This window comes from Podarcis erhardii, assembly GCF_964252035.2.
Source record: "Podarcis erhardii genome assembly, chromosome: 2".
Lineage (NCBI taxonomy): Eukaryota > Metazoa > Chordata > Lepidosauria > Squamata > Lacertidae > Podarcis > Podarcis erhardii.
The window spans coordinates 110,481,772-110,509,423 of record NC_138498.1 but is presented as its reverse complement, the minus strand read 5'-3'; the positions used below and the strand labels follow the sequence as shown (position 1 = coordinate 110,509,423).

The 27,652-nt window shown below is 44.9% G+C and overlaps 1 protein-coding gene across 3 annotated transcripts; it reads left to right on the top strand.

Annotated features, from left to right (window-relative positions):
* Nucleotides 1-785: 785 nt before the first annotated feature.
* Nucleotides 786-27,428, top strand: ATAT1 (alpha tubulin acetyltransferase 1). Of its 3 annotated transcripts, XM_081853539.1 has the most exons (12): nucleotides 786-973; nucleotides 3,750-3,810; nucleotides 4,278-4,369; nucleotides 5,304-5,364; nucleotides 5,840-5,953; nucleotides 6,672-6,773; nucleotides 7,997-8,042; nucleotides 10,746-10,817; nucleotides 11,796-12,015; nucleotides 20,167-20,264; nucleotides 21,629-21,680; nucleotides 25,697-27,428. In XM_081853539.1, exons 1-12 carry the CDS (start codon nucleotides 864-866, stop codon nucleotides 26,046-26,048), a joined length of 1,380 nt encoding a protein of 459 aa, XP_081709665.1. In that variant the 5' UTR covers nucleotides 786-863; the 3' UTR covers nucleotides 26,049-27,428. The 3 variants fall into 3 exon arrangements, with proteins under 3 accessions (XP_081709665.1, XP_081709667.1, XP_081709666.1); XM_081853541.1 differs by lacking the exons at nucleotides 20,167-20,264; nucleotides 25,697-27,428 and having other exon boundaries at nucleotides 791-973; nucleotides 21,629-21,664; XM_081853540.1 differs by lacking the exons at nucleotides 20,167-20,264; nucleotides 21,629-21,680; nucleotides 25,697-27,428 and adding an exon at nucleotides 14,277-16,375 and having other exon boundaries at nucleotides 792-973.
* Nucleotides 27,429-27,652: the final 224 nt, after the last annotated feature.

Below are 27,652 nucleotides of genomic sequence, written 5' to 3'. Positions count from 1 at the left end.
TACCGGTATACTATACTGTATTGATGCAGCAGTAAGAAAACTGTAAAGATGAGCCATGCAGAAACTATACTGTTGTTACACTGGCCTTCATTTTCTAAACTATTTGTTTTCCAAGCTATTGCATATTTGGATTGTATAAATAATTACTGTATATATAATTTATTATTATAATTTAGAAGACAGCTGAAGGCAGCCTTGTTTAGGGAAGCTTTTAATGTTTAATGCTGTATCATGTTTTTAATATTCGGTTAGGAGCCGCCCAGAGGGACGGGATATAAATAATAAATAATAAATAAATTATTATTATTATTATTATTATTATTATTATTGGACTGCAAAGCAATTTGTCAGATGAGCGCTTTTTTAAAAAAAATGTGCATTAAAAGTACATTCTGGGTCAAGTTACAGATGTGTATACTTTTATTAAACAGGTGTCACGTTCTCACATCACGGTGTAAAATAAAACACATTCAATTAAAAATAAAATAAAATAAAAATAAAAGATCCTTAAGCAAGGCAGCCAAGCAAGGCTGGCGAACAGGGACAACAACTCAGCAGACATCCATGCTGCTGGACATCCAGGGCAAGGCTGAACTTCCAAAGGGAAAGTGCGTTGTAAACGTGGCAACGGAGGCAGGTTCCCCCGCTGGCGGGCCTTCATGTCTAGACGCCCGGCGGCGGGCGAGGAAGGCGGCGGTTGCTAGGGGCCGTCCGGTTGCTAGGGCGAGCCTGGCAACGGAGGCGCCGGCAGCAGGCCCGGTCGCCAAGGGGCGGGGCCGGCCGCGCGCGCGCTCCGCGTCGCTCAGAGGCGTGAGTCGGCGCGACCGGGGCGGCAGGGAGAAAAGGACCCGGATGCCGGGGCTATGGAGTTCCCCTTCGACGTGGACGCGCTCTTCGCGGAGCGGATTACGACGGTGGATCAACACTTGCGACCGTCGGGACGGAGGGGGGCCGGCTTCGCCACGACCCACAGGTAACTATGGCAGCGGCACGGGCTTTCGGAGGGGGGGCTGCCATACCCCCCCACCCCCGCCCCCCTCGCCTATGGGGCTCCTTTCGCCCCGCGAAAACAGCGCAGGGCGGCGGTCCGACCCCCTCAGTTGCGCCTCAGCACCGCGGGGAGGCGCTCTCCCTGCGCGCCCGTGACGCCCTCAGGAGCCGCTCCTGGCGGCTGTTCCCACGCCCATCTATTGTCTCAGGCGCGGGGCATGCTGGGTAATTGATAACCCTAGCTGCTTCTCACCTCTTTCCCCTGGGAATGGGGGTGTCAACCTTTATGTAGGTTCACATTTTGACACCCTGGTTCCTGACTCAGAAGTCAATGCCGCGGGGCTTTATTCCCAGACATGTGACCTTAGCCATGAATGTTCCTGCTCTCGCTCTTTCACTCTTTGTTTACATGCTAACATCTGTGCCCAACTTTTTATTCAAGGAATTCTGGCTGTTCAGACGTGGTTCTCTCTCCCCCCCCCCTGCACGCCCCCCGCCCCGTCACTACCTGTTATTTCCATTTCTCCCCTCCCACAACAACCCCGTGAGGTAGGTCAGGCTGAAGATAGCGACTGGCCCAAGGTCACCTAGCTGAAAAGAGAATCGAATCCTAGCCTCACGTTCGCATACGTGTTTTGGGAATAAAGTGGGGGGTTAGCCTGTGCTTGTGACGCTTGAAGTGGATGAAGGATGGGTAGGTACAGAAATGATAAATGGTTCACAGGTCCATTGCTCCATGGTTGCATGTTAGCATAGATGCCTGGTGGTGGTGTTTTTTTAAATTTAAAATGATGATTAAGACATTTATACAAACTGAAGAAAGTTAACTTAAACCTAAGCTTTGTTGGCTAACATTCAACATGTCAACATTCAACACTGTCATAGCCTTGTAAGGGTGTTTTGAAGATTGTTGCATATAAGGTGCTACTACTATTTTGAAGATGATAGTATAGAATATTATAATTTAAAATGGTTAATAGTGAGGTTTAAATGTTATCGGCCTACTTCAGAGCATGATTTATAGTTCTCTGTTCGACCATGAACAGTCTTAAAAGTGAAGTAGCTAACAGGTTTACTCTTACCTGCACAGCCTGGGATAGGATATTTAAAATTAGCTACAGCTGCCATCCTGAGAATGGTGGCTAATCTACTTCAATCTATTGTCTTAGAACAATGATCCCTGTTGCTTTATGTGCTTTGCAGGGGCTTTATTTTTGCTCTATAAGTCTGCACAGAAAAGATATAACAGTTCCCTGTGGCAGATACTGTCCCTGCATTCCTGTTGTCTTACAGCAGTGCCTCTCAGGCATTATATCTGTAAAGGTAAAGGTAAAGGTACCCCTGCCCGTACAGGCCAGTCTTGACAGACTCTGGGGTTGGTGCGCCCATCTCACTCAAGAGGCCGGGGCCAGCGCTGTCCGGAGACACTTCCGGGTCACGTGGCCAGCGTGACAAAGCTGCATCTGGCGAGCCAGCGCAGCACACGGAAACGCCGTTTACCTTCCCGCCAGTAAGCGGTCCCTATTTATCTACTTGCACCCGGGGGTGCTTTCAAACTGCTAGGTTGGCAGGCGCTGGGACCGAGCAACGGGAGCTCACCCCGCCACGGGGATTCGAACCGCCGACCTTTCGATCAGCGAGCCCTAGGCGCTGAGGCTTTTACCCACAGCGCCACCCGCGTCCCTTATTATATCTGTAGGGAATCCTTTATGCATCAACATGTTTGCTCAGGAGCTTCTGTGTGCTATCTTTGTACAGTAGGCTAGCTTCTTCTACACACTGACACACCCCTCCCCATCCTCCATCCAGGCACCCAATAGACATTATCAGTGTTCAATGAAGCATTCTAGCCTGTCAAAAACACATGAAGATGTGAAGTGGGGCTGATGAGGGCTGTGACCTGGTGAGAGTCCTGAGGGCCAGGGTACCCTACCCTGATGTAGGGTTCTTGTTAGGTGTTTGAGGTTCCACAGTTGCCCCTTCATAATAGAGGTGGTGATCTAGTATGTATTTTGAGCTATCTTACAGGGGGAGCATTGCAAAGGCCAATAAGTAATGGTGATCAAGTTGCCTTTCATGGAAGCTTGTCTGCTGTTACTTGGATGAACCTCTTAAGAAATTTCCAAGGAAGCCTAGAATTTCTCAGAACAGAGTCTGAAAACCATGGTCTTGAAGCATGAAAAATAAATTGGTTTACATTAGCATCATTCTTTCCATCTATCCACAGTGTATAGCAGGGGGGTGCCCCATTGCTTTAGGATTACCTGGTTGCATGGATGAGGTACCTTTTGTTGACTAATCTGTTATCCTTTTGCTTTTGTCAGCAACAACAGGAGAGGGCTGTTAGATTCATATGCTGTTTGTGGTATTCCCAGAAACACAAATTGGCTACTGAGGAAAAAAATGATGCTTTACTAGATGGACCTCTGGTCTGATCCAGCAGCAGTCTTCTTCTGCTTAGCATCCTGGGTGGATCTTTATTAGGCAGCTTTAAACCATTTCCAAAATTTATCTCTGTTCTGAGTTGCTATTTTTCCTAATGTGCTCAGTCAATTCCAGGAACCTCCTGTTATTTCTTTCTGTCCCGGGGTATGGCATTGCAGAAGCTGCCTGATACTATGCTGCCTCCAACGTGTCAAACATTCCTCCCCTCCTTCAAGGATTTGGACCATTTCCTGTTCTAGGTTTCTGTTCTGATTAGATTATTCAGGCTCTCAACCTAGTTGCTTCTCTTTCTCTCTCTTTTTCTTCATGGCCAGGGTGGATCACCAGCAGCAGCTCATGAGGATCATAGATGAGATGGGCAGGGCCTCTGCCAAGGTGGGTCAGGGTTTTCATCTGGAGGGTTCAAAGGGCCATGAGTAGATGATAGTTTCTGGGTAAACAGGAGGATGTGTGTGAAGCCAGGTTGCCTATCCCTTGTAAGCCTCGGCCAATTCACTTAAAACTGTAACTAAAACACAAATGTAACTGTGGAGCAGAAGTGGGTGGATGGGAGAAACAGTTCCATTGAAAATGACTCATCTCCTAAATGCCTGGGCAGAAGCACAGGTGAAGCAGCAGGCTTTGGCTTTCTGGGTCTTAAATTGCTCTGGCCTGGAAGATTCACTGTCTTGCAGTGTAGTTCTGCCTAGAGGATGCAAGAAAGGAGAGAGGGGAACTTTTTCTCTCCAAGGGATATAAGCTCCAGTTCAGATATCAGTTTGTTCAGTTGCCCTTCCAAGTCCTTAAAAAAAAAATAAAAAAATCTTCTCGAGTTAGTGAAACTCGAAACTTTTTGGTTTCAGGCCCAGAATCTGCCAACTCCAATCACCAGCGCCTCACGGATGCAAACCAACCGCCATGTTCTCTACATTCTGAAGGACAGCGAAGCAAAAATGTGAGTGTGGCTGCGACTGAGGGGCTGGAGTCTTAAGGGTCCAGTCCTTTGCATGCCTACTCAGTAGTAAATCCCACTGAGTTCAGTGGGACTTACTCCCAGGTAAGTGTCCATAGGATTGCAGCCCAAGCCATTTCTGTGGGAACATCTTGGGATGCAGCAAGAAAAGGCTTTGTTGTTCTGAACCATACACAGGAACTCTACACAATCTGTTTAGCCGTAGCAACCATAGAAATAGTTTTCAGGGATTTGCAAAATGCTTGAAATATCAGAGTTCCCACTCTTTTTTTATTGGGTGGGTGGGGAGATCTTGCCCTGTTTCCTTCAGCACAGTTGCTTGTCCCTCACAGTTGCTAGTTCCATGTATTCCTGTGTCTGTGTGCTTCTTTCCCTCTGTCTGTGACCAAAAATCCTCTGCTCTTGGAATAGCATACATTTTCCTGATTTGCATAAATCATTATGATTCTGGAATTTGAAAAGCAAAAAAGGTCTCTATTTAATAATGCTGTACTGTTTCCTCTTGCTACTGTTTCCTCTTGCTACATCTAGCCTCTATTTCAATGATGAGGACACCTTGGCCCTCTAGATATTTGTTGGACTCCAAATTCCGTCAGTCTCAGTAATCATGGCTGGTAGTCAGGGCTGATGGGAGCAGTAGTCAAAAACATCTGGCAAGCACCAGGTTAGGGAAGATTGATAGTCTACCTTGGGCCCCTTATCTCAATTTTATACAGCAGGTTTTATTACTTGCCCTAATAGTGTAAATAAGCAGGTGTTTTGCAAACAATGTTTTGGCTCTAAGTGAATGTAGATCCCATGGCGCCGTCAGGAATAAATATGTTACAGTAATAAATGATAGCCCTCCTCTGCCTCAGTGGCCCATTGTTCATACATCTCTAACTAATGGTTTGTATCTTTTCTTCATTGCTACCAGGGCCGGGAAAGGAGTCATAATTGGCTTCCTCAAGGTGGGATACAAGAAACTCTTTGTACTGGTAAGTTGCAATGCGAAGTTGCCTTTATGTGCAGAGCAGTTGTCTCTGGTGCAAAAGGGTCATTGGTACCAAACAGGACTAAGACTATCCTCTTCCTTAAAGAATCATGGTCGATGGTATCAAAGGCCACTGAGAGATCTAGCAGAACTAGGTGGGGACAACTGCCTCCCTTCTATCCATGAAGTCAGCTGACATTTTTATGTGTTGGAGGTAGAAGGAAGGAGGATTTTTAACATGAAAGTGCTAGCAATATAGTTAGGTGAGCTATAGTTGGTTTTCCTTTTAATTGTGTTGCATGCTAGGTCAAAACATGGGGCCTGAATTTCAGAAATGTAAGTGTAAACTAGCATGTATTGGTATAAGTGGCTCAGATATTTTAGCTCTGTTACTTGTGGTGCGAGTATGAAGTGCCTTGTACTCTGCTCTGTTTTTATATATAGATACACATCTTGCAAGTCTTCCTTCTTTCTTTCAGGACCGCCACGGAACTCACAACGAAGTGGAACCACTGTGCGTATTGGACTTTTACATTCACGAGTCCCTCCAGAGGCATGGCTATGGCAAGGAGCTCTTCCATTACATGTTGCAGGTGTGCCTCTGCATATTCTCTCTCTTTCTCTGTCTCTCCCCTGCTCCTGTAATATCCTGGCTGGGTCACATATCCCTGTATTCCATGTGCCCACTTCCTACATTTAAAGGCTCAGTCCCCTTCACAGTGAATCAATCTGTGTGGAGATTTCATTCTTGTCTAACTGATCACCTTATTTGTGGTCAACAGGCATGAAATACACTTTCTCCACAGAGTCTTCTCCAGGGGATATTTTATCTCTCTGAGAACACATCCCATCCAATGTGCAATGCTTATTTGTGGCTGTTGTGGTTTCTATGGCCCTGGAGCTATTCTCAGTTCATTTTAATTTTAGCTGTATGGAACCAGTGCAGATGGTTATCCCAATAGGCATTAATTAATTCACGTAGCCAGGCTGACCTGGATGGGGTTGGAACAAGCTCTTTGGATCCACTGTTTAACATTCTTGCCCTGTGAGTTGCTTCACAGCTTTAGCAAGCTGGTTGCACTTCTCTTCTGTAAATAACAGGAGCTGCTGTTGGGAGTGTTGCTTTGGTTTTGTTGATATCTCTTTTCACCTGTTCTCCCTGTTATTGAACCTTTCAGGGTTCATAGAAACTTGCTGCTGGCCCCGCGACTGATGCTTTAGATCCAGCTCCTAAATTGTACCCCTTCTTTTGAGGTGGAAGCTGTAGTCCCCAACCTTTATCTTCACTTCTCTCTGTCTCCCCTCCCTCAGCAAGAGCGAATGGAGCCTCACAAACTGGCTGTGGATCGCCCCTCAGAGAAGCTGCTCTGCTTTCTCCGGAAACACTATAATCTTTGTGACACTATTCCCCAGGTGAGCTGGTCTCTTTGTGATGGGAAGCCAGAACGGAAGAAAGCAACAGCAATTCCTTCATCTTTTGACTTATTTTATTATTTGTTTTATAAAATTTATACACCACTTGGTGGTGGTGGTGGTTTTTTTAAAATAAAAAATCACCCTCAAGGTAGTTTGATAGCTAATGCAATAATACTTTGTTCACTTGAGTTCGTGTCCATCATCTCTGAAAGTATTCATTTTTAAGCTTGCACAGACTGTGGGGCAAGAAGTGAATGGCTCCAGAGAAGTTGGGAATAGCTGTGTGTTGTGCAGGAAGCAAAGAATAAAATGGATTTTGAATGCTCTCTTATTCTACCTGGCACATCCTCTCAGAGCCACTTGGATCTCCCAAACGATCTTCCGTCTAGGCAGCTTACAGCCCCATAGCAGCAAAAGTGTATCTTGCGTCTTGACTGTTCTCTGGGTCGCCCAGAGGTGGTTCTGAGATGCCACACTGGAACGGCACACTGGTAAATGTGCCGTGAACCAGGTTGGGAGCTGGTCCTGGTGTCACTGGCTTAAGCATCACAGAGGAGGGATGTAGGATGCCGCACAGGTCCTTATACCACACAGCAGACACTCTAGCCTTGTAGTGGGGAACATATGGCCCTCCAGCTGGAGTTGTTGGACTCCAACTCCCATCAACCCCATCAAGCATGGTTAATGGCCAAAAGTGATGGATGTTGCAGTCTGACAGTGTCTGGAAGGCCAGAGGTTCCTTATCTCTGCTCTACCCTGTTCTCCTGAAGACCTTGTGCTCAAAAACTACTGGGAATCTTTGATTGATTGTATTTAAAGAGAATAGTGAGTAGCCAGTCAGTACGATCTTGTTTCATTGCCTGTTTCCAAGTATATTGTAATAAGTGTTTTGCTGATGATTAATTGAATGATAGTTTGATGTTTTGTGTGTGCATATTGCAGTTTTATATGTTATTTTTATGACCTGTCACCATGTAGTGAAAGGCTTATAAATTGCACAAACCAAGATGCAAAGTATATGCTCTGCTACTAAGCTCTTACCCTTAAGAGTTGTATCCCCTCCCCCCCGAAGCAAATATGCAGACCAGCTGCAAAAAAGAGGGTGAGTGGGGAGGTAACTGTAGGGAGCCGTACAAATGTGTTTCACAAGAAGCTTGGAACAGTGGGGTAGGTTTGGTTTGCTGGCTGTTTTTTAAAAAATCTTGTTTTTCTTCTTTCAGGTGAACAACTTTGTGATCTTCCAGGGCTTTTTCAGCCACCACCATGGTGAGTCAGTGGCATAAACATTGCTACATCCTTTTGCTGTAATTCTGCATGTGATTAAGAGTGGGGGGCTGCTCATGAGAAGGGTTAGAAGAGGCAAACGGTATAGAAGCTTCTTCACTTTTTTTAAAAAAGATCTCCCTCAACACAGGCTGGCTTCTGAGCATTTTGCGTGTCAGTTACCTTTGCCACCTCATGATGAATACTCAATATTTGCAGCTTGTGATGTTAAGGATTCCAAAATCTATGGTAGAATGCAGTGTTTGCGTTGTGCACAATGATCTGACGGTTTACACAAGCACATGACTGACCACGGGATTCTGTTTCCCACTCTTGAGCTGAATAATGGAATGACTTTATTCTGTGCCTGTAATGAAGTTAAAATGGAACCCTCAAGCAATAGATGGTTATTCTGGGCCCAAATAGCCAGAATGTCCAAGTCATGAAAGGCTTCAGATGTATGGATGCTGTTTTGGTCCAAAATAAAAGCAAGCCCTATCAAGTTGAGCACCCCATTTCCCACAGTAGTCACCCAAACGCCCAAGGGAAGCTCAGAAGCAAGACCTGAGTGCAACCCCGACTTGTGGTTCCCAGCAGCTGATATTTGGAAAGATATTGCAGTCTACTGTGGAAGTAGAGCTATAACCATCATGGCTATTAGCCACTGATAGCCTTCCCTCGATGAATTTGTATAAGCCGTCCATGCTGGCGGGACATTACTGCATCTTGTGTACTGAATTCCAGACACGGTTAGTCATGCACTGTGTGATGAAGTGCTTCCTTTTCTCTGTCCTGGGGATGAATGTCCCCAAGTTCTAGTATAATGAGAGAGGGATAAAAGCTCCCCATTTTGTCTACACCATGTACAATTTTATCCTTTCCCCCAAGACTGGCAGCCAGGGCCTTGCAGAGCCAGGCAGAGGCCCGGGCCAGGTATATAATGTGCCGCCTCCCTTTTTTTTACCCTGGGGATAACTGAAGTCTTATAAATAAGTAAGTATATAAATAATTATCACAAAAGTTATGCTGACAAATAATTTTATTTCAAGGCTTGAACCGTATCTGCATATAAAAACAAAATGGAAAATATACAATACTGTAGTGCTTTAAAAAAATATGCTGACCGAGGCCCCCTTTGGAATCGGAGGCCTGGGCCAAGTGGCCCATATGGCCCCGCTCTGTCTGGGCCTGCTGGCGGCTCCAAAAAACTGAAGTCTTTCTTTACATTAATAAAAATCCTACATCATGGATTTATACAAGGGCGAAGGGGGGTGCAGTGGGTGCAGGTTTGCGCCGGGTGACACCACTGAGGGGCATGACAAAGTGCCGGGTGGCACTCACCGTGGGGCCTACAGTGCGCCTGAGCCACGCGTCTCTTGCCCAAATGGTCTGCCCGCTGCCTTCCCCCCAGCTGTAGGGTGGCTGAGTGGGAGGAGGCAGGCGGACTCCGGAGGCCCTGTGGTGCGCCCTGCTCCACCCCTGGGCCCACCACCCCAGGCGCCCAAGCGGCTTCCTCTGCCACCGCAGGATTTATATTAGTGGCGTTGATGGGGGTTTGAGAGTAATAATTTCAAGCTAAGCTTAAGTGTAGAACAAGTATATCACATCCGGTTGGCTGTGATTCAGCATCTTCCAAGAATCTGAAAATGGAATGGCAATTATGCTAATTAAACACAGAGAAAAGGAAGTGAGGGCCCGCTGTCTAATGACAGATTTCCAGTGTTGTTCCTGGAATTTCCTGAATAGATTGCCTACACGTGTTTTTGCTCGTTGGCTAGATCTTTGAATACAATTAAGGGACTGTTCCTATTGCATGCCTTAACTACCATTCATGAAATCATGTTCTTCTAGGTTAATTCTTAGATGGTCACCCACACAGTTTAGAACTGCCATTCATTTGGTTGCTCAGAAAAAGCTCTTAAAATCCCTACTCCCATTTCCGGGTTACCGTGGAATGGTGTCAGACGGCAAGCTCCATGAACGGCTCGCTCATCGTGAGAGTTCTGGGGGAAGCACGTGGGCGCTGTGCACCCCCGAGAAAGCCCAAAAGGTTCTTTTTGGGTTCAAAGGGGTCCAGCAGCACAATTCGGATGCTTGTCCCGCTATCTAGCTGTGGGGGTGAGATGGAGCCAAAAGCACTAAGCTCCAACGCAGCCTCAAGCTCCATGCATCAAAGCAGTAACTTTTCCAAAACTTGAAAGCCTAGAATTAATTAACTACCAAGAGGATAATAAACTGTTTATTTAAATTGAAATTAATTCGGCAAACATTAGGGGTGTAAAAAGGAGGTCCACCATGGATGTGTTCTTTTAAATCTACGAGGGAGATAATTAAATGATACTCCTTTTTAGCCTACTAATAATCAACTTCTACAAGGGCAATTGGTCCGATGAGATGAACTAGAGTTTATTGATCTGTACTTTGTGAATATAAGAATTAGAACATACTTTGATAAATTGCACTGGCTTTGCTGGACTTATTCTCCTATTTTCATCTTATTTCTATCCCCCCCTTTTTTTATATACCTCCCAGTATTGAACTATTTTGATTATTAAGGGATCTTCCTCACAACTGCTTCTCATGTTTGGAATAAGATTTTATTTTATTTTATTTATTTTATCTGAGATAAAATGTTTTTATGTGATTAACTGGTTTTCCCTTCCTCCTCAAAGGCTTATTCATCTTTCTCTCTCCCTCTCCTCACAGCTCCAGTGAGAAAGCTGCCTCAAAAGCGTCATGAGGGGGAGATAAAACCATATTCTTCAGCAGACCGAGAGTGTAAGAGTTATTAAACTGAAGTGGGTTTAAGCGGCTCTCTTTTTGGTGGGAGCATTGCAAATCAGCCTCCAGATTGAGGGTGCAAGTTGTGAATGACACCAAGACAAGAGAACCCATTTCGTGTTGTTTCTCAGGGTAGGATGGAGACCAGCTGACTTCATGAAGCAGAGGAATGTGCATATTATGTGTTCGTGGTTCTGTGATACTTGTCACAGTTAGGTCACTAGGCCCCATCTAGGGTACGGCAGCTGTTTGATTTCGGAGATTAGGAGAAGTGGCAAGTCAGTTTTGAAATCCGAGACAGACTTCAGTCAGAAGAGTCAACAGACTGGTTCCTCAACCTCAGCCCTCCAGCTGTTTTTGGACTACAACTCCCATCATCCTTAGCTAGCAAGACCAGTGGTCAGGGATGATGGGAATTGTAGTTCAAAAACAGCTGGAGGCCCAAGGTTGGGAAACACTGCCCTAGATAGCAGCACCAGTGGTCAGGGATGATGGGAATTGTAGTCTCAAAACATCTGGAGGGCTGAGGTTGAGGAAGCCTGGTCTACATTCCATCCAAGCTTGGAAATGAGCGGGCATTTTTTTTTAGAAGAAAAGAGGTTCCCTTGTCTAGGGAGCGAGCTACGAGATCCTAGGGCTCAGCCACCACCTTTTAGAATGTGCCAGTTCCAAACTGGTCCCCTGACAGGATGTCAGGGAAACATTGCATAAAGAAGAAAACGCTCAAACTTTGTTCTACCTGGCCTTCCATAAGTAAGGATGCAGCTGTTTTTGAGCTTCCCGTAGTGCAAGTGGGAGAAAAAAGCAAGGTGGTTCTCTGGGTCTTTGGCCTTACAGCAAGTAGAAGGCGAAGGCGAAGGTGATGTTGTGGCTTTTAAGGGACCCAGATTGGCTGCCTTTTTGAATAGCATACCTTAGGCCTCTCTAGGAACTGGAGGACTGAACCTTTTTTTTTTTTAATGTCCCCACAAATAGTCCTGAAGGAAGAAGTTGAACCACCCTGGCCCTTCAACCAGTCTCGCTCACTGACCCGCTCCAGCAGTCTGGGGAACTCCCCAGTGCGAGGCTGCCTCAAGCCTTTCCTCAACGAGCAGGAGCTGCTGAAGAACTTGCGCCTCTGCCCTCCCCACTCAACTGCCCACCATCTGATGAATGGTGAGCCCGGAGACCCAGCTTCACAGAGGCGGAGAACCAGGTACAGCTGGAGATGGGGGGTATCTGAAAATCTTGCAGTAGCTGGGAAAGAATGCTCTCTCTCTCTCTGTGTGTGTATGTGTGGAATAGAATATTGTTTCTGTTGAGCTTGGGAAGTAGTCCGTCCTTAAGGATCTCTGAATCAAAACACTAGCAAGCATTTCCAAATGACTTCAGATTCTGGGTTTTTTTGTCCTGTCACACTGGAGCCTTGTTATCAGAAAAGTCTGTTCCCTGAACTTAAGTAGTTCAAACTATGCATCCAGGCATTCTAAGTCCTTGACAAGAAAAACTGAATTCTGCTGCCCGTAAAAAAAAAAATCACAAAATGAAATGATTTGTGTAATTTGGCTTACTTTTACAGATTTCATTCTGACTTTACTTTCCTGCATCAGTCAAATTTTAATGTCTGGTGTTTTTCAAATTTTTTTATATATGCTGTTAGCCACCTAGAGTGGCTGGGGAAGCCCAGCCGGATGGGCGTGCTGTAAATTAATATAATATAATATAATATAATATAATATAATATAATATAATATAATATAATATAATATAATATAATAATATTAATAATAGACAAGTGAGATGGGGAGACTACAGCTGTGCAAGGTACTGAATACCCCCACTGTAAATCAATTTTAAAAATGTCGTTCAGCAGTTCCTCTGGCTTCTGAGACTTCACCAGGCATTTCCCACTTGCCTTCAAACATATTTTCATACCCTAAGGGCTAGACTCTTGCTTTGTAAAATTAAATCTGATTCTGGAGAATATTAACTATGTGCTCAGTACCCTATTTTGAAACTGTACCATCTGGAATTGGGTGGTGGGTGTTGAAATCCCTGGGATAAAGGTGTATGTCTTGAGACCCTGGAAAATGCTGTGTGAACAGTACAGGGAAGAAGGACGAGCGCGTTGTAGTTACTTAAATAGCTACAATGCTCTTTCTAGCTACCTCCAGTTCCACCTAGCAGTGGTTGCTAGTGTATTACGTAGGTACCTAGTTGCTACATTGTGCTTACCCTTTCCTGGACAAAGGAGTTAAAAGGCCATGTTGGGACTAGAGACTGAGTGCCAGAGGCAGCCTTGGAATCAGAGAGGGCAGTGGCAACAGCGAGCCAAGATATGAAGGCAAGATGGATGGGTGGAGTTCACGTGGTTGCAAATGCAACAGACCTTCAGCAGTAAATGTGGGACTTGCACGTCTAGGGGAGGGGCAGAGATGTGCTCATTTAGGTACAGGGTTAACCTTGAGTGAGACGTAGGAAAGTACAGAAAGTGATGGCAAAGATGAGCTGCCCTAGACATAGGAATAGAGAGATTTGCACTGGAGTGACCCACAGGCTCCCTCTCAGGATTTAATCCTTCATATCATTCCTTGTGGCCTTGGGGGGCTAATTCCTCTATGCAATTCTGCTAGTTGGCAGAATTGGTCTTTTATCACATGCAGACCACATGAAATGGGACTGAGCGCTTGCAGTTTGTCAGTTTGCTTTTCATCTGACATGCCGAAAGGATGCTAGGTTTGAACTTGGCTCACTGAGTGCTAGATGAAATTATGTTTGATTTGTTTGTGGCTCTCGAAAGCTATAAAGCCGTAAAGATGTGCCAGTTTTGCATGACTAGGCTATATTAATCTTAGGTTGTGGATGTTGCTGTGCATGAAATACAATTTTTAACAGTGTATTGTACATTTCCCATGCATGCTTCTAATGCAGTTATTTAAAAAAACTTTTTGTGGGTCTTCAATTCTAATTGTATGCACTTTCAATTCTAACGCGTCGATTCTAATTGTATGCTCTTTCACCTTGGTTCCTCAGAATAAAGAGTGCCCTGGGTCATATTTATTTCGCACAGCAGTTAATAGTATCTGATATGCTATAAAAGGTTTGGAGAAATGTAGGCAGGGCCTCAGGAAGTTTCAGAAATCAGAGGTTCTAGAAAGGTCTTGCTGTCCTGCACAGCTCTTGCCATGGCAGCACCCTCACATTCCTTCCCCCTCCTTAGTGCTTGCCATCCATCATCCTCATCCTTGCACTTAATCCAACATCAAAAGTATAATATACCCACCATTTCCAGAGTACCATTTATCCATTAGCACTGTGTCTCTCGGAAGTGAGATGTTTTCTTCGTTATCTTAACCTGATAGATTTTCCCCAAATGGTTCGTTTGGGGGGTCTAACCTCTCTTTCTTTTTTCTGTTTTCAATCCCCTCCTCTTCCCTCCCTTTCCTTTCTTCTCTTCCTCCCCCTCTCCACCACCAGCTCCCTGAATCGTGCTGAAAACAGCCATTGATCGCCGGTCTCTGCTGTGTCTACCCAGCCGTTGGGCCTCCACTTGCATCCTTGAGTTCTTTCTAGCAGCGAAATTTGGTTTTACATCCAATTTCCTCATCCCTTCCTTTTTATAAGCTTTATGGGTAGAACCTGTAAGGATGTGGGTTTATTTATATCGTGTGCGTGTGTGTGTGTGTTTTTGGTCTTCAATTTTTTAATGCCAAGATTCCGGAATGCCCTTAAGGAAAGGAACCTAGCTGCGTTTTTAAAAGACTGCTGGGCTTTGATGAAATTCAAATTATTTATTAAGTTGGGCTTCAGCTCCAAAGCGGTGAGAGCTTACAGCTGGGAAAGTACTGGCGTCCCAAGTATACACTCTTTGACATTGTGGTCTGCTGCCTGTCACCATACAGACCTGTCAGTCGTCTGTTGTGACCTGCCAATCATGGATCCAAAGAAGACAATGCAAGTTTACTGTAAATTATCACTTAGTTCTGTAAGATTTCACGTTTGAAAAACTGGCCACATAGATTAAGTGAATAGTCGTCGGACTGGTGACAAAACGTAACACTGTCAGGACTGGGTGTATTATTAGAAGGGATGAGAGCACCCATTTCAGATGGCAGATTTTACTTTACTATTAAAAGCAAGAGAATTATTGAAATGGTTATTATAGTCTTACCACCATGAGGGAGGTACGGTTTTGGATTTACAGTGTTAGGCGCTACCTGGCCGGCCGTCTGTGAGTTTTAGATTGGAGAGAGACAGTTGTAACTTCAGAGCCTCTGAAAGAGGCATCAGCCTGGGGTGCAGACACATCCTGCTGTTATCTCTGGTAAACAGAGTTTGCATTATTATTATTATTATTATTATTATTATTATTATTATTATTATTTCTTGTAGGGCTTCAAAAGCCTGTTTCCTTTTACATGGGATCCACTGCTTTTAGCAGAGCCCAAGTTAGAGGAGCTGTCTGGCGGCTTCATATTATTAAAATTGGGGCCCGTTATATTTCTCCTGTACGTTTGGCTAGTCACTAGGAACCCCTCCCACTTTTATCATAGATTTTGACAAAGTGATCTGATCCCTGAAAAACTTACGGTATAGCGTGTTTGTTTTAGTTTTTTTTTTCCAGTTGGGGTCAGGCTCCCTGTTGTGTTTGGTGCGTTTTGTATCCATGTGTTATGAATGGCAGAGATTGATATAGGGACAGGCCGGAAGAATGATTTAACTTTAACAGTGATAGATGGGCAGGCTAGGAGCTGCTGTAAACTTACTTGCAAGGCTGAACTAGTGGACAGGCATTAGGGGTCTCTATGAAACCCCTATAAACTCCCTTATCTGCCCTCACCCCCCTGCCATGCATAGTCCCTTACTCTGAAGGAGTCCTCTTTTTCCGCCCTCGCCCTTGCCGTTACGCACCTCAGCCACTTTCTAGATACTTGTTACCCTTACCTTGGAGGGAGTGGCTGAGACATTAAATTGGGCCACAGTGTGTTCTGTTTTAAGGTATGCATAGATGGAACCAATGGAGCGCCTTTGTACCAAGCCAGACCATTGGTCCATCTGGCACAGCGCAGTCTAATTTGACTGGCAGAAAGGAGTTTTCCCTGCTATCTGACACCCTTGACCCAGAGATGCTAGGTCAGAGGTGGGGGTGTTGCTGGACTCCTAAATCCATTATCCCTGACCGTTGGCCATATCTGCTTATGGGTGCTGGGAGCCTGACAACATCTGGAGGTGCCACAGCTTCCCCACCATAAGAGCACAAGAAGACCCTGCTGGATCATACCAATGCCCCATCTAGTCAAGCATCCTGTTCTCACAGTGGCCAATTCAGATGGGGAAACCCACAGGCAGGGCCTGAGCACTCATGTAGTTTCCAGCAATTAGTATTGAGATTGTGCCTGGGACCGTCTGCCTGCCTGCAAAGCTGGGGCTCTGCTGTTCCAAAGCAGGCCTGGGAAAGTTCTCCTGGAGAATCCCTCTAAAGCAGAGTTGAGCCCGGCAAAGGCCACAGCTGCTCTTGGCGAAATCCACCTAGTCCTCCTTCAGCATCTCCTCCTCTCCCCCTGCCATCCCCCAAATTAACTCCTAATAGAGTTGCGACTGTAGCCAAAGGTACTTATTGAGGTTTCATTTAGTGTGGTTATGGTGGAAATGTGAGAAGAGCCACAGTCGTGTTTCCACGTGACCCAGTTTCCATAGAACACAACGTTGATAGCAGTTTCACCCTCTCTGCCAAATTTTAAGAGAGAGGAAGAAAGAAGCTGATTTGCCCACCTTGCCCACCTTCCTGCATTCTCCCATCTTCCTCCACTTTGTGATTTGCCAACTGTGTGTTGCCTTCAGGCATTCTTGTGTCTATAGCATGTTCTGCCCTGAATTCCTTTCAGAGTGTCACCCCTGAGGCTTCTGATGTGTTTAGGATGTAGCGTAGAAGGACCTGGCTCCGGTGACAAAACCTACAGCGGTTGCCCCTGTCTTCACAGGGCTTTAAAATGGATACCTCAGCCGGAGAAGCAGAAGCTCTGGCCTTTATTTTCAGACTTGGGAGTGGAGATGGACAGGTTTAGAGGACGAGAAGCGGGAAACCAGAAGCCCCTAGAATGAGAGTTGGGTCTTGCGTGCCTTTGGAGGGGGGAATTGGTCTCCAGCAAGAAACTGAAAGGTGTCGGGCATGCCAGCCAGAGAATTACTATGCCAGAGAAGCAAGTGCACATATATTGGGGATAAAAGTGCCAAGGTAGCCTAAACTCTTGTGCCAGGGAAAACAGCAACTTGTTTTAGCAACTTGCCAATGAGGTTGCTTAGCTACTGTAATTTAGATGTTTACTTAACCAGTAGGTGTAGTAATAATATAAGGAGCAAGGGAACTATATAGAGCTTGTGTGGTGTGGTGGTTGGGGTGTTGGACTAGAATGGGGAAGACTTGGATTCAAATCCGCACTCAGCCCTGATGCTTACTGGGTGACCTTACCCCCTCTTTCCCTCTCTGTGCCTAACCTACCTCACAGGGTTGTTGTGAGGATAAAATGGGGGCTGGGATACAGATGTCATGTGTGCTTGCCTGAGCGGCTTGGGGAAAGGGCAGGATAAAAATGTGGCGATGAAACTTCAGGGGCAATGAAACTCTGCCTTTTCCCTTCGGACTCTCCTCTGGCTTCTGAGCTTTGAAAACATGGCATTGCCTGATTTCAAATCTGTCATCACACGCAGGCTCACAGATTTAATGAAAATTCATGAGACTTGGGATGCTTAACTTCAGAGCCCAATGCTACATTCCTTATGTGCGCTGAAATTGCAGAACTGTAAAGTGCCACGCGCATTCCAGCATACACAGTTTGTTTTGTGCTTGTGTGACACCAGATCGACAGAGAGGAGACTGCAGAGGCCAGAGACAGGGGTAGGTTGAAGCACTGCCTGCTGAGTGTGCCAATGGTCATCACCCTGTGTGGTCCGCCAATTGTATCATGTGGCAGTGTGGGCTGCCCTTGGATGCGGTTACACCTTGCATAGGTGGTGCCATCAAGTAGCATGGGCTCAGCTAAAACAGGAGACTACTTTGCTTAAGAACGTAGGAACTGCCTTGCTGCGTTGCTCCACCTAATCTTGCATTTGGTTTCTAACAGCAGCCAGCTGGTTGCTCCCAGGTTTATAAGAAGATTATGCAGGAGATGGTTTTCCTACTACTCTTTGTCCTCCGTAACTGGTACTTGGTGTCATTCTTGAAGTTCTGTTTTAGTTTAGCATTTCTCCTATCCTCCATGGCTGAATCTAATCTGTTCTCTCTCTCTTAAAAAAAACCCAGCCTAGTGGCTATCTAGTTCTTGGAGTATTTGGCTCGTGCTGCTTTTAAATTTGACTCTTAACAACTTGCATTTAGATCATGCCCCTGAATGACACTGAGCTTCACCAACGAGTGTTGCTATAAATGTCAGGGCTGGCCGGTGCTACCGTTAGGCAAAGGGAAGCAGCTGCCTCAGGTGGCAGAAGCTGAGAGGTGACGAGTGGCAGGGAGGTGCTGAAGAATAGAGCTGCATGTGCCAAATGGTCTGCTAATCTCTGCTGAGGATGCTGTCCCGTCACCAGTGTTAAGTAAGATTCATTCGTATGTAGAAAAAGGTGGGGGTTATGATGAGCTTGAGGCAGCAAAATGTATCGGCAGCCCTGTTTAGAGAAGCTTTTAATGTTTGATGTATTACGGTATTTTAATATTTTGTTGGACGCTGCCCAGAGTTGCTGGGGAAGCCCAGCCAGATGGGCGGGGTATAAATAATAAATTATTATTATTATTATATTGGGCCAGCCCTGATAATTTTACAGTGGTCCAGGGCTTGCTTTTAGTTCCGGCAACTCTCAGGTGGCTGCCATTGCCATTATAAGAAAACAAGGGAGGCGTTCATGATGAGTTCTGGCACCTCTTTTTCTAGAAAAATAGCTTTGGCTAGGTCTGTCACTGACAGCCTTTATGGTTTTAAACAGACATAGGCAAACTCGGCCCTCCAGATGTTTTGGGACTACAATTCCCATCACCCCTGACCACTGGTCCTGTTAGCTAGGGATCATGGGAGTTGTAGTCCCAAAACATCTGGAGGGCCAAGTTTGCCTATGCCTGGTCTTTAAAAAATGGGCCCTCTAAAGTTCATACACAATAGGTTGTATCCACCTAAGTTCTACACAGAGTAAACTCATTGAAATTAAGGAACCTAAGTTAGTCATGTCTGTTAACTTCAGTAGGCCAGCTCTTGAGTAGGACTAGCCCTGGATACATCCCAGTATTGCTCTGTTCTCCAGATGCTGAGGCCAAATGGGGGAATGGCTCTCTTCCTCATGCCTGTTGGAAGCCATTTTTCTCTGGGAGCATCCAGCTGAAAGCTGTGACGGACCTTTGGTCAGATCTAGCATAGCAGTTCTTATGTCTTACAGCACATCCCCAGTTGCCATCTTTAGACCCCACCCTTCTCAGCTCAGTATTGCTAAACGGGGGGAAAGTGAAGCTGAGTGAGACAGCAGCCACTTGGAGATGACGTCTGTGGACAAGGCAGAAGTTTGCTTAGCGTCTTAAGCTGTTCTCTAGAATGACGTTCATGAGCCCAAGTAATGTCCCTTTTCCCGGGACACAACGGACTTTAAAAGCTGCTCAGATGTAGGGAACTCCCAACGTTGCCCCTCACCCTTTTTCTCTTTAAATTCAGATTTGGCTGCTTGAGAAGCACCGCTCCTTGAGGCTTCTTGCCTTTCCCAACCCCTTTCTCTTCTTATCAAAGCACCTGAGACTCTGAACTGCCTTTGGCTGTTGGTGTCTGGCATGGAAAATACAAAAACTTTTGTTTACATTTCAATAAAGTTTGATTTTTTTTTTTCAAAGTTTCAACGTGTGGTCTTGTCTTTTTTGTTCCGCATCTGCTGGCTTATGGAATAACTTGCAAATCCTCTCCCTTTCCAGGAATTGGTGTAATATAGTAGGCAAATAGATCACTGATGCCGAACCCTGGAAGCCTTGGTTCAAACCTCTCATTTGCCTTGTGCGGATTGCTTGCCCTTCTTGAGTTAACCTACCTTATACAGGGTTGGGGTAATGAATCCAGGTAGGGGCGGAGGGTTGATATACAGTAACGTCGCCCAAGTACAAGGGAAAATACATTGCAATGTTGCTCACTTCTCCCCTCCAGGTACAACCTTCTGCAATATAATTCCTTTTGAATGGGGGGACGGACTGTGCCCCACTGGATGGATTTCATTCTGTTCATCCTCTCCCTGTGGGACATTCTTGTCCCATTGCATCCTTGCTTGATGTCCCTGCCCTAGCTGCTGCTTTCTCCTGCCGCCGCTTCATCTCCACCCTCCCGCTTGTCTTCCCCCTCCCGCCCTCCAGGACAGGCACTCTAAAGGACAGCCTCATGGCTCAGAAGTCTTCTTACAGCCGCTTCAAGAACTCTGCCCCAGCCGTGGAGCTTTCCGATAAAAGAGCAAGTGAGTGACCGCTGGAGGCATAGGAGACATTTCCAGATCTATAGCCAGCTTTTTCCTCAAGGGACTGGGTAGTGGGGCAAATACAGCTGTACCTTGGATCCCGAACACCTTGGTACTTGCATGTTTTGGCTCCTGAATGCCACAAACCCGGAAGTGAGTGTTCCAGTTTGCGAACATGCTTTGGAACCCGAACGTCCAACGCGGCTTCCGATTGGCTGTGGGAGTTTCATGCTGCGGGAGCTTCCGGCAGCCAATCAGAAGCTGCACCTTGGTTTCTGAACTTCTTGGAAGTTGAATGGATTTCTGAAATGGATTCCATTCAGCTTCTGAGGTACCACTGTACAGGTTAACCGTTTCAGCAGATCCGGAGAACCTTTGCCTCCCTCCAGATGTTACTGAACTAGAGCGCCCATCAGCCCCAGCAAGCATAGCCAAGGATGATGGGAGCTGTAGTTCAGCAATGTCTGGAAGGTCAAAGGTTTCCCTACACTTGCATTACAGCACTGGGATCCTAGCCCATAAAGGACTCGCCCAGGTTGCAATCTTTACTGCATTTACCTGGGAGTCTGCCCCACTGAACTCTGTAGGAGCTACTTCTGAGTAGGCACAGTTAGGATTGCACTGTTCATGGTGAACGTTTCGATAGCACCTCTACAGTGCTTATTTAATATTCTGCCTCATTATTATTTGCTCTAAAGTGCTGCAAGTTTTCTCAGCGCTGTGCAGGAATTAACAGGTAACAGTCCCTGTCTGCAGGCTCACAATTTAATAGAGACAGTACAAAAGGCCTAGGGAGGGAGGAGGAAAGCAAGCATTGAACCTCTCTGATTCAGAGTTAGCTTCTTGGTCCACCTAGCACTGTGATGTCTCTGGCAGAGGATCTTTTTCCAGTCCTCCAACCTGGATCCTTTAACTGGAGATGTCAAGGATTGACCCTGGAAATTTTCTACAGCCAAAGGATGTATTCTGTAAAGTGTACTAGGCTACATGGACAAATACTGTAGTCTGGCCTGTTTGTAAGGCAGATTCCTGTGTTCCTACTGGACAAAAAACAACACTGCCCTAGATGTTTCTTTAAAAAAGAAATAACCAAGCTGTGGTTCTCAGGATTTTTGAATTACGTCTTCAATATCAAATTCTGGCCTTGTGCAAAAGCAGTCTCAACCATGTGGAACAGATTAATTGACGAAGCTCTGATTGGTTTCTTTCTAGCTATTACTTGCTAATGTTTGAGGAATTTCTGCCTAAGGGCTAGTTTTAATATAGTGTGTCTGCCTTCCATTATGAAGAATTTGAGAGGGGGAGGGGTATTGTCATGTCTGTACTACTGAAATGCTGCATTTGTCTGGTTTCTTCCTATCTAGATGACTTAGAGGACAACCTCAGTTCACCAAGAAAGCTTCAGGAGTCACAGAGGTACTTCTTGTTACTTTCCTGCCCCATGACTTTTCTTCCAATAAAACAACTGAAGGCACCAAAAGCTATTCTGGTTTGGTATTTTACTACGTGCAGGACCATCTAACCAAACATGCCTATGTACCGTATTTTTCGCTCTATAACACGCACCTGACCATAACACGCACATTGTTTTTAGAGGAGGAAAACAAGGGAAAAAACATTCTGAATGAAACAGTGGATGTATCATTTTTGGGCTTCATGCTGTGGCCACAGACATGTGATCTGATGGTGAATTTGGGGTGACCCAATGCAAAAATCCTGAGAATTCCTGTGGATCCATGATTTGTAACCATGTTTTTGCACCATTGCAGCCCCAGGCAACAGTGGGTGCGTGATTTTTTTGTTGCAGGCTGTAGCCATGGACATGCTATGTGATCGGATGGTGAATTTGGGGTGACCCAATGCAAAGATCCTGAGAATCCCTGTGGATCCATGCTTTGTAACCACGTTTTTGCACCATTGCAGCCCCAGGCAACAGTGGGTGTGTGATTTTTTTGGTGCAGGCTGTAGCCATGGACATGCTATGTGATCTGATGGTGAATTTGGGGTGACCCAATGCAAAGATCCTGAGAATCCCTTTGGATCCATGCTTTGTAACCACGTTTTTGCACCACTGCAGCCCCAGGCAACAGTGGGTGCGTGATTTTTTTGGTGCAGGCTGTAGCCATGGACATGCTATGTGATCTGATGGTGAATTTGGGGTGACCCAATGCAAAGATCCTGAGGATCCATGTGGATCTATGCTTTGTAACCACATTTTAAGTGGGGAGCGAAGGAAAAACAAAGAAGGGACATGAGAGGGGTGTGCAGAGAAGCAGCTGGCTAAGAATGCAGGAGAGGGATTTAACGGGAGGGAGGAAAGAAAGGCAAAAGTTTCCCCCCACCCAAGCCAGCCATCTCTCTCTCTCTCTCTCTCTCCCTCCCTCCCCCTCTCTCTCTCCCTCCTCCCTCTCTCTCCCTTCCCCCCTCTCTCCCCCTCTCCCCCAGCAGCACAGAGAGGAATTCCCCTCTGCTTGCCTGGAGGGGAGGGGCTTTCCCTGCTCTTTGTTCCGTTTCAGCAAACACAGCAACGAAACAGAGGAGGGTGGGCAGTAAGACCCTGAGGCAGAATGCAGGAAAGCAGCCACTTCCTCTTTTCATGTTTCACTTCTCCGTGCAGCGCCGCGATTTGATTTTTTGCCTGATTTTTGCCTAATTTTTCGGCTCCAGGGACCACACATTCGCTCTATAACACGCACAGACATTTCCCCTTCCTTTTTAGGAGAAAAAATCTGCGTGTTATAGAGGGAAAAATACGGTAATTCAGCCTGCAGCAGCGCTGCAAGTATGTTACAGTGCCTCCTGCTGGCACAATCCCACTTGGTATTGTTTATATAGACCAGCAGTGTGAGGCGTTCCCAAAGTAAAGGAAGGATTGAACTCTGATTAATAAGAATAAACACAGAGGCTTGAACCAGCAAGACTCTGGGAAGGGTGCGTATAATAATCTCTGCCTCCAGCCCCTGGCCCAGGTCGTTTTATTCACAAAAGAGCTTTTGACAGAGTGTTCGTAAGAACCAATCAGATTTCTTCTGAGCATTTCAACAAACCCCACGTGGGGACAAAGTTAAATTACAAACACTAGTCAAGCATGCATACTTTTGGTGTAAATGAATGAAAACTACAAAAGAGTGCATTCAGCAACCCCAGAGGTCATAAACAATCAATACACATGATGAGAAGGATGGCCAGGAGGACAGCGATCATTATCACCTTTATGTGAAACCTGTATCCTGGCCCTAAGAAGAGAAGAAGAAGAAGAGTTTGGATTTGATATCCCGCCTTTCACTCCCCTTCAGGAGTCTCAAAGCGGCTAACATTCTCCTTTCCCTTCCTCCCCCACAACAAACACTCTGTGAGGTGAGTGGGGCTGAGAGACTTCAAAGAAGTGTGACTGGCCCAAGGTCACCCAGCAGCTGCATGTGGAGGAGCGGAGACGCGAACCCGGTTCCCCAGATTACGAGACTACCGCTCTTAACCACTACACCACACTGCTCTAAGATTAACATCCTAAGATTAACATATCAGAAAAGCTGCATCAAAGAAGCTTGCCCACTATCTTTATGGCCCAGGATGCATGCCTGGCAAAGCAACTGGGCTGTGTATGTGACTTGTTAAGCAAGAGAAATGGGCAGTAGAGGAAATGGCCATTGATGCAGAGGGTTGTGGGATTTGGTCAGAAATGATTGTCAATGAATTAAACCCAGTCAACACAATGCATTCATCATGGACACAATGGCTTGATGCATATTTTAGAATTCCTCGTAGTAATCGCACCTGACCCCACACTCTGGATATTTGCACTCCTACAGCAGTGGTTCATGGATTTTTCCCAGTGGTACCTGCAGGTGCCGGGGATTGAATCGGAGACCTTCTGCGTGCAAAGCAGATTCTCTAGCACTGAGCTATAGCTCTTCCCCACCCGGAGGAGAGAACAATCTCAATCCCTAGAGGGAAATTGTTGTCTTTCTTTCCCTCCAAACACAGTAGCCAGTCTTTCTGCCTCCTTCTCTGCTAGGAATCTTCCAGTTGTTCGCTGTGAATGTAAATAAACCAAATCCCTTTATTTCAGTGGGTCTACTCTGAGTGCGATTTAGTTAGATATTGCCCAGATACGTATGCAACAACGGCAGCAAGGATTCTCATCGCAAAAAACTGGAAAACTCAAGATCTACCCACACTGGAAGAGTGGCAGATGCAGCTGATGGACTATATGCAACTGGCCGAGATGACCGGCAGAATCCGTGATCTGGGAGAAGAGAAGTTGGAGGAAGACTGGGAGAAATTCAAGACGTATCTACAAAAACATTGTAATTTGGTTGAATGTTAAGAAGGATGCTAGATTATAAAAAAACTGGTCACCACTAAACTAGATTTAAATTTGATGATAAGTGAGACTAAAGAAAATATAAAATTTTTTGGAAGAAGCGCTAGATTATATGTGTGAGTGGACATGAGATTGTAAACAAGTTGATAATTTGTTTGAAAATTTTTTTTTTAACGATGTAAATGGGAGCGGGAGACGTGAGGGAGCCCAAAGAAGTGATGAAACTGTTGTGAAAGAAGTAAGATTGTTTATTATGTGTGTATTTATACTTAAAAACCTTAATAAATATTTATATATAAAAAAAAAGATATTGCCCAGATACTTTTCTGATTCTTAAAGGCAACAGTGGCTAATGAAGGCTCTGAATAGGATGGCAGTATCAAATTTGTACTTCCAGTCTAGATGAATTGCTTTAAAAGGATTGTGTAAAAACTGAACATCACCACCATTAGCCTTTGGATCATGTCATATGATTTATTTATTTTTTAAAGTTTTTATTTATACTTTTCAAGTTTATACATTTCATTAGTTTTACAATCAATTTAACATTTCAAGTTTACTTCCCCCTCTTTCTGTGGTTCCTTAAATTTATTTTTAGTATTTTCTGCATATCCAAATTCCTTTATTTTTCTCCTTTAATTATCTACTTTAAATATATACGCTTATGAAACTGCAGGTTATTACAATAACCCTGACAATGTTTTCATCTGTTTGCAATTTATCTGTAAATATTCAACAAACCATTTCTATTCTTTTATAAAAAGTTTTTTTATCTTGCTTTCTTATTCTTTGGTAAGTTTTGCCATTTCTGCATATTCCACAAGTTTTTGTATCCATTCTTCCTTTGCTGGGACTTCTGCTTCTTTTCACTTTGGGGCAAGTAGCATTCTTGCCACTGTAGTAGCATACATAAACAAATTGCTATACAATTTAGGTAGTTCTGTCCCTATAATTCACCAAAAAAAAGCTTCTGGTTCCCCCCCAAAAGTTATTTTGAACATCCTTTTCAATTCATTGTGTGCCATTTCCCAGTAAGCTTTAACCTTACTACAAGACCACCACATATGATAAAAGGGATCATGATGATGATATTTGTTTTCTCCACTAGGCTGGACAGCACCATCATCAGCCCCCCAGAACCAGCCAACCTCAGGCAGATGGGAGAGACAGCTCATTCTTCTGCAGAAGCTACGCATCAGAGGATGGACTCCAGAACTCTTATGACTCCAAGTCCTCCAGAAAGGATTGAGGACCATTACGCTTTGACAGTCACAAACAGCCAACCCTCCTGCGAAAACGGCCATCGCGTGGCTAGACTCTCCCCGCAGCAGAACAGAGGGTGGCACAATCTGCCCAGGAGTCCCTGGCAGATGAAACCACTTTGGACAGTAGCGGGGAGTCCCTATGAAGCCAAATGGATCCACCACAAGTATCTGTATTGCAATACCAGACCTTGGTGAGAGGAATGGCCTGCACTTGTGGCTGTAGTCTTCAGCCAAGAACAGATAATCTTGCCAATATGAGGAAGAGGACTGAATTAGCTTAGATTCCTCTCTTGCTGACATACTGACTTGGATCAACCCGTCTTACCTGGAATGTCTCCTCCCTCTGGCATTAAATTGCCAGCATTTTCCTGCTCCTTTTCCTTCTGCCCTGGATCGGACCAGCAGAAGCAGCATGCCATTCACTATATCCCTCTCACTCACCTTGATGTGGTGCCTTTCTGTTGTATTTCCTGCTAGCTCCATTCAGTTTGAAATCCTCTTTTCATCGTTTGAAACTAGCGTTTTAATGAAACTCCGTTCAGTTAGGTGATCCTGCATTTGTAAACTTAAAAGGGCCTGAATTTTTACAGAATTCAGATACCGGTGCTGAAATGCGCCAGCCAAATTTTACTTGGCAAATCTTATGTGGGTTTTTGCTCCATCCCAAGAAAAATAGGAAAGCCTGAATTCAAATTTTCGGTAATTGTTTCGGTAGAATGTTGGAACTTCCCACAAACTTTGAGAAGGGAAGGGCCACTCACTTCCTTTGCCTTTGCCCTGAATATGAAGAGCGGTAGGAAGAAAACACAGGAAGGAATAAATAGCATGTGCAGGAAATCAACTTGATCCAATTTAATCAAAAGGGGTTTAGCACTTCTGGATCCGCTTAATCTAGATTTAAACTTACCCCTTCCAATTTGGTATATTTCTCTTCCTAATTGGACTAAATATAATCTACATGAATATGGTCTTAGTAGAGCATTTAGTTCAAATTAGCCAACACTGGAGTTAAAAGTGAGTTCATACTTATTTCATTGAATGAATGCCTTACAAAATCGGCTAAGTGCACTTCCTATGCCTTTTACTTTCCTGTTCATTTTCTTATTAATGTTCTCTCATTCATTTGTTAACTTATTAATGTGTCTAGGCCAAAGCTCCTGAAGGCTTGAATAACAGCAAATGTTAGTATCTTTTCCATATAGTATTCTCTTCTGGTGGTAGTGGCCACATCAGTTTAAACCATTTAGGCAAACCATTATAGACTCTGGCATCTGCTTCTGCCTCCACGTTGCACTGGCTGGAAAGGAGCGCTAACTTATGCAAAGGTAAGTTAGCACCTTGTCCAAACAGGGCAGGGTGAACATGAAGGGGCAAAAACATTTTAAATAGAAGCGCAACCATTAGCAGTATGCTAACTGGGCTGCTTGGAGATTAGGAAGAATTTTTAAGATCTAATGAAAACACCGGGTGTTGAGCTTAAGAGAGTTGATAGTGTCAACTCCTCGTGTCAGTCATTTGCATATGTACCATCATACAGAATGTGCCATTAAATATTGAATTGAACAGAACAGAAAAGTTGTTGTCTTCCCTAAGCTATGAGTGTCCTGTGCAGAATTTATGTAGATGTAGGTATAACAGGTTATTTCATATCAAGCTGTTGCTGTTGTTGAGGGCTGATCATGCAAGTATCTCTTCCAAGTTAGCACAGCATTGAAGAGCATGCATAAATTACACATTTGATGCAATCACAGACCCCTGAAAAACATGCATGAATTAGCTTTTGCAGTCATTGTTCTGGT

Coding starts and splice junctions, on each gene's coding strand:
- ATAT1 (XM_081853539.1), top strand. CDS start 864: ATGGAGTTCCCCTTCGACGTGGACGCGCTCTTCGCGGAGCGGATTACG. Junction 3,811..4,277: donor TGGGCAGGGCCTCTGCCAAG/GTGGGTCAGGGT, acceptor TTTTGGTTTCAG/GCCCAGAATCTGCCAACTCC. Junction 12,016..20,166: donor TCACAGAGGCGGAGAACCAG/GTACAGCTGGAG, acceptor CCCGCCCTCCAG/GACAGGCACTCTAAAGGACA.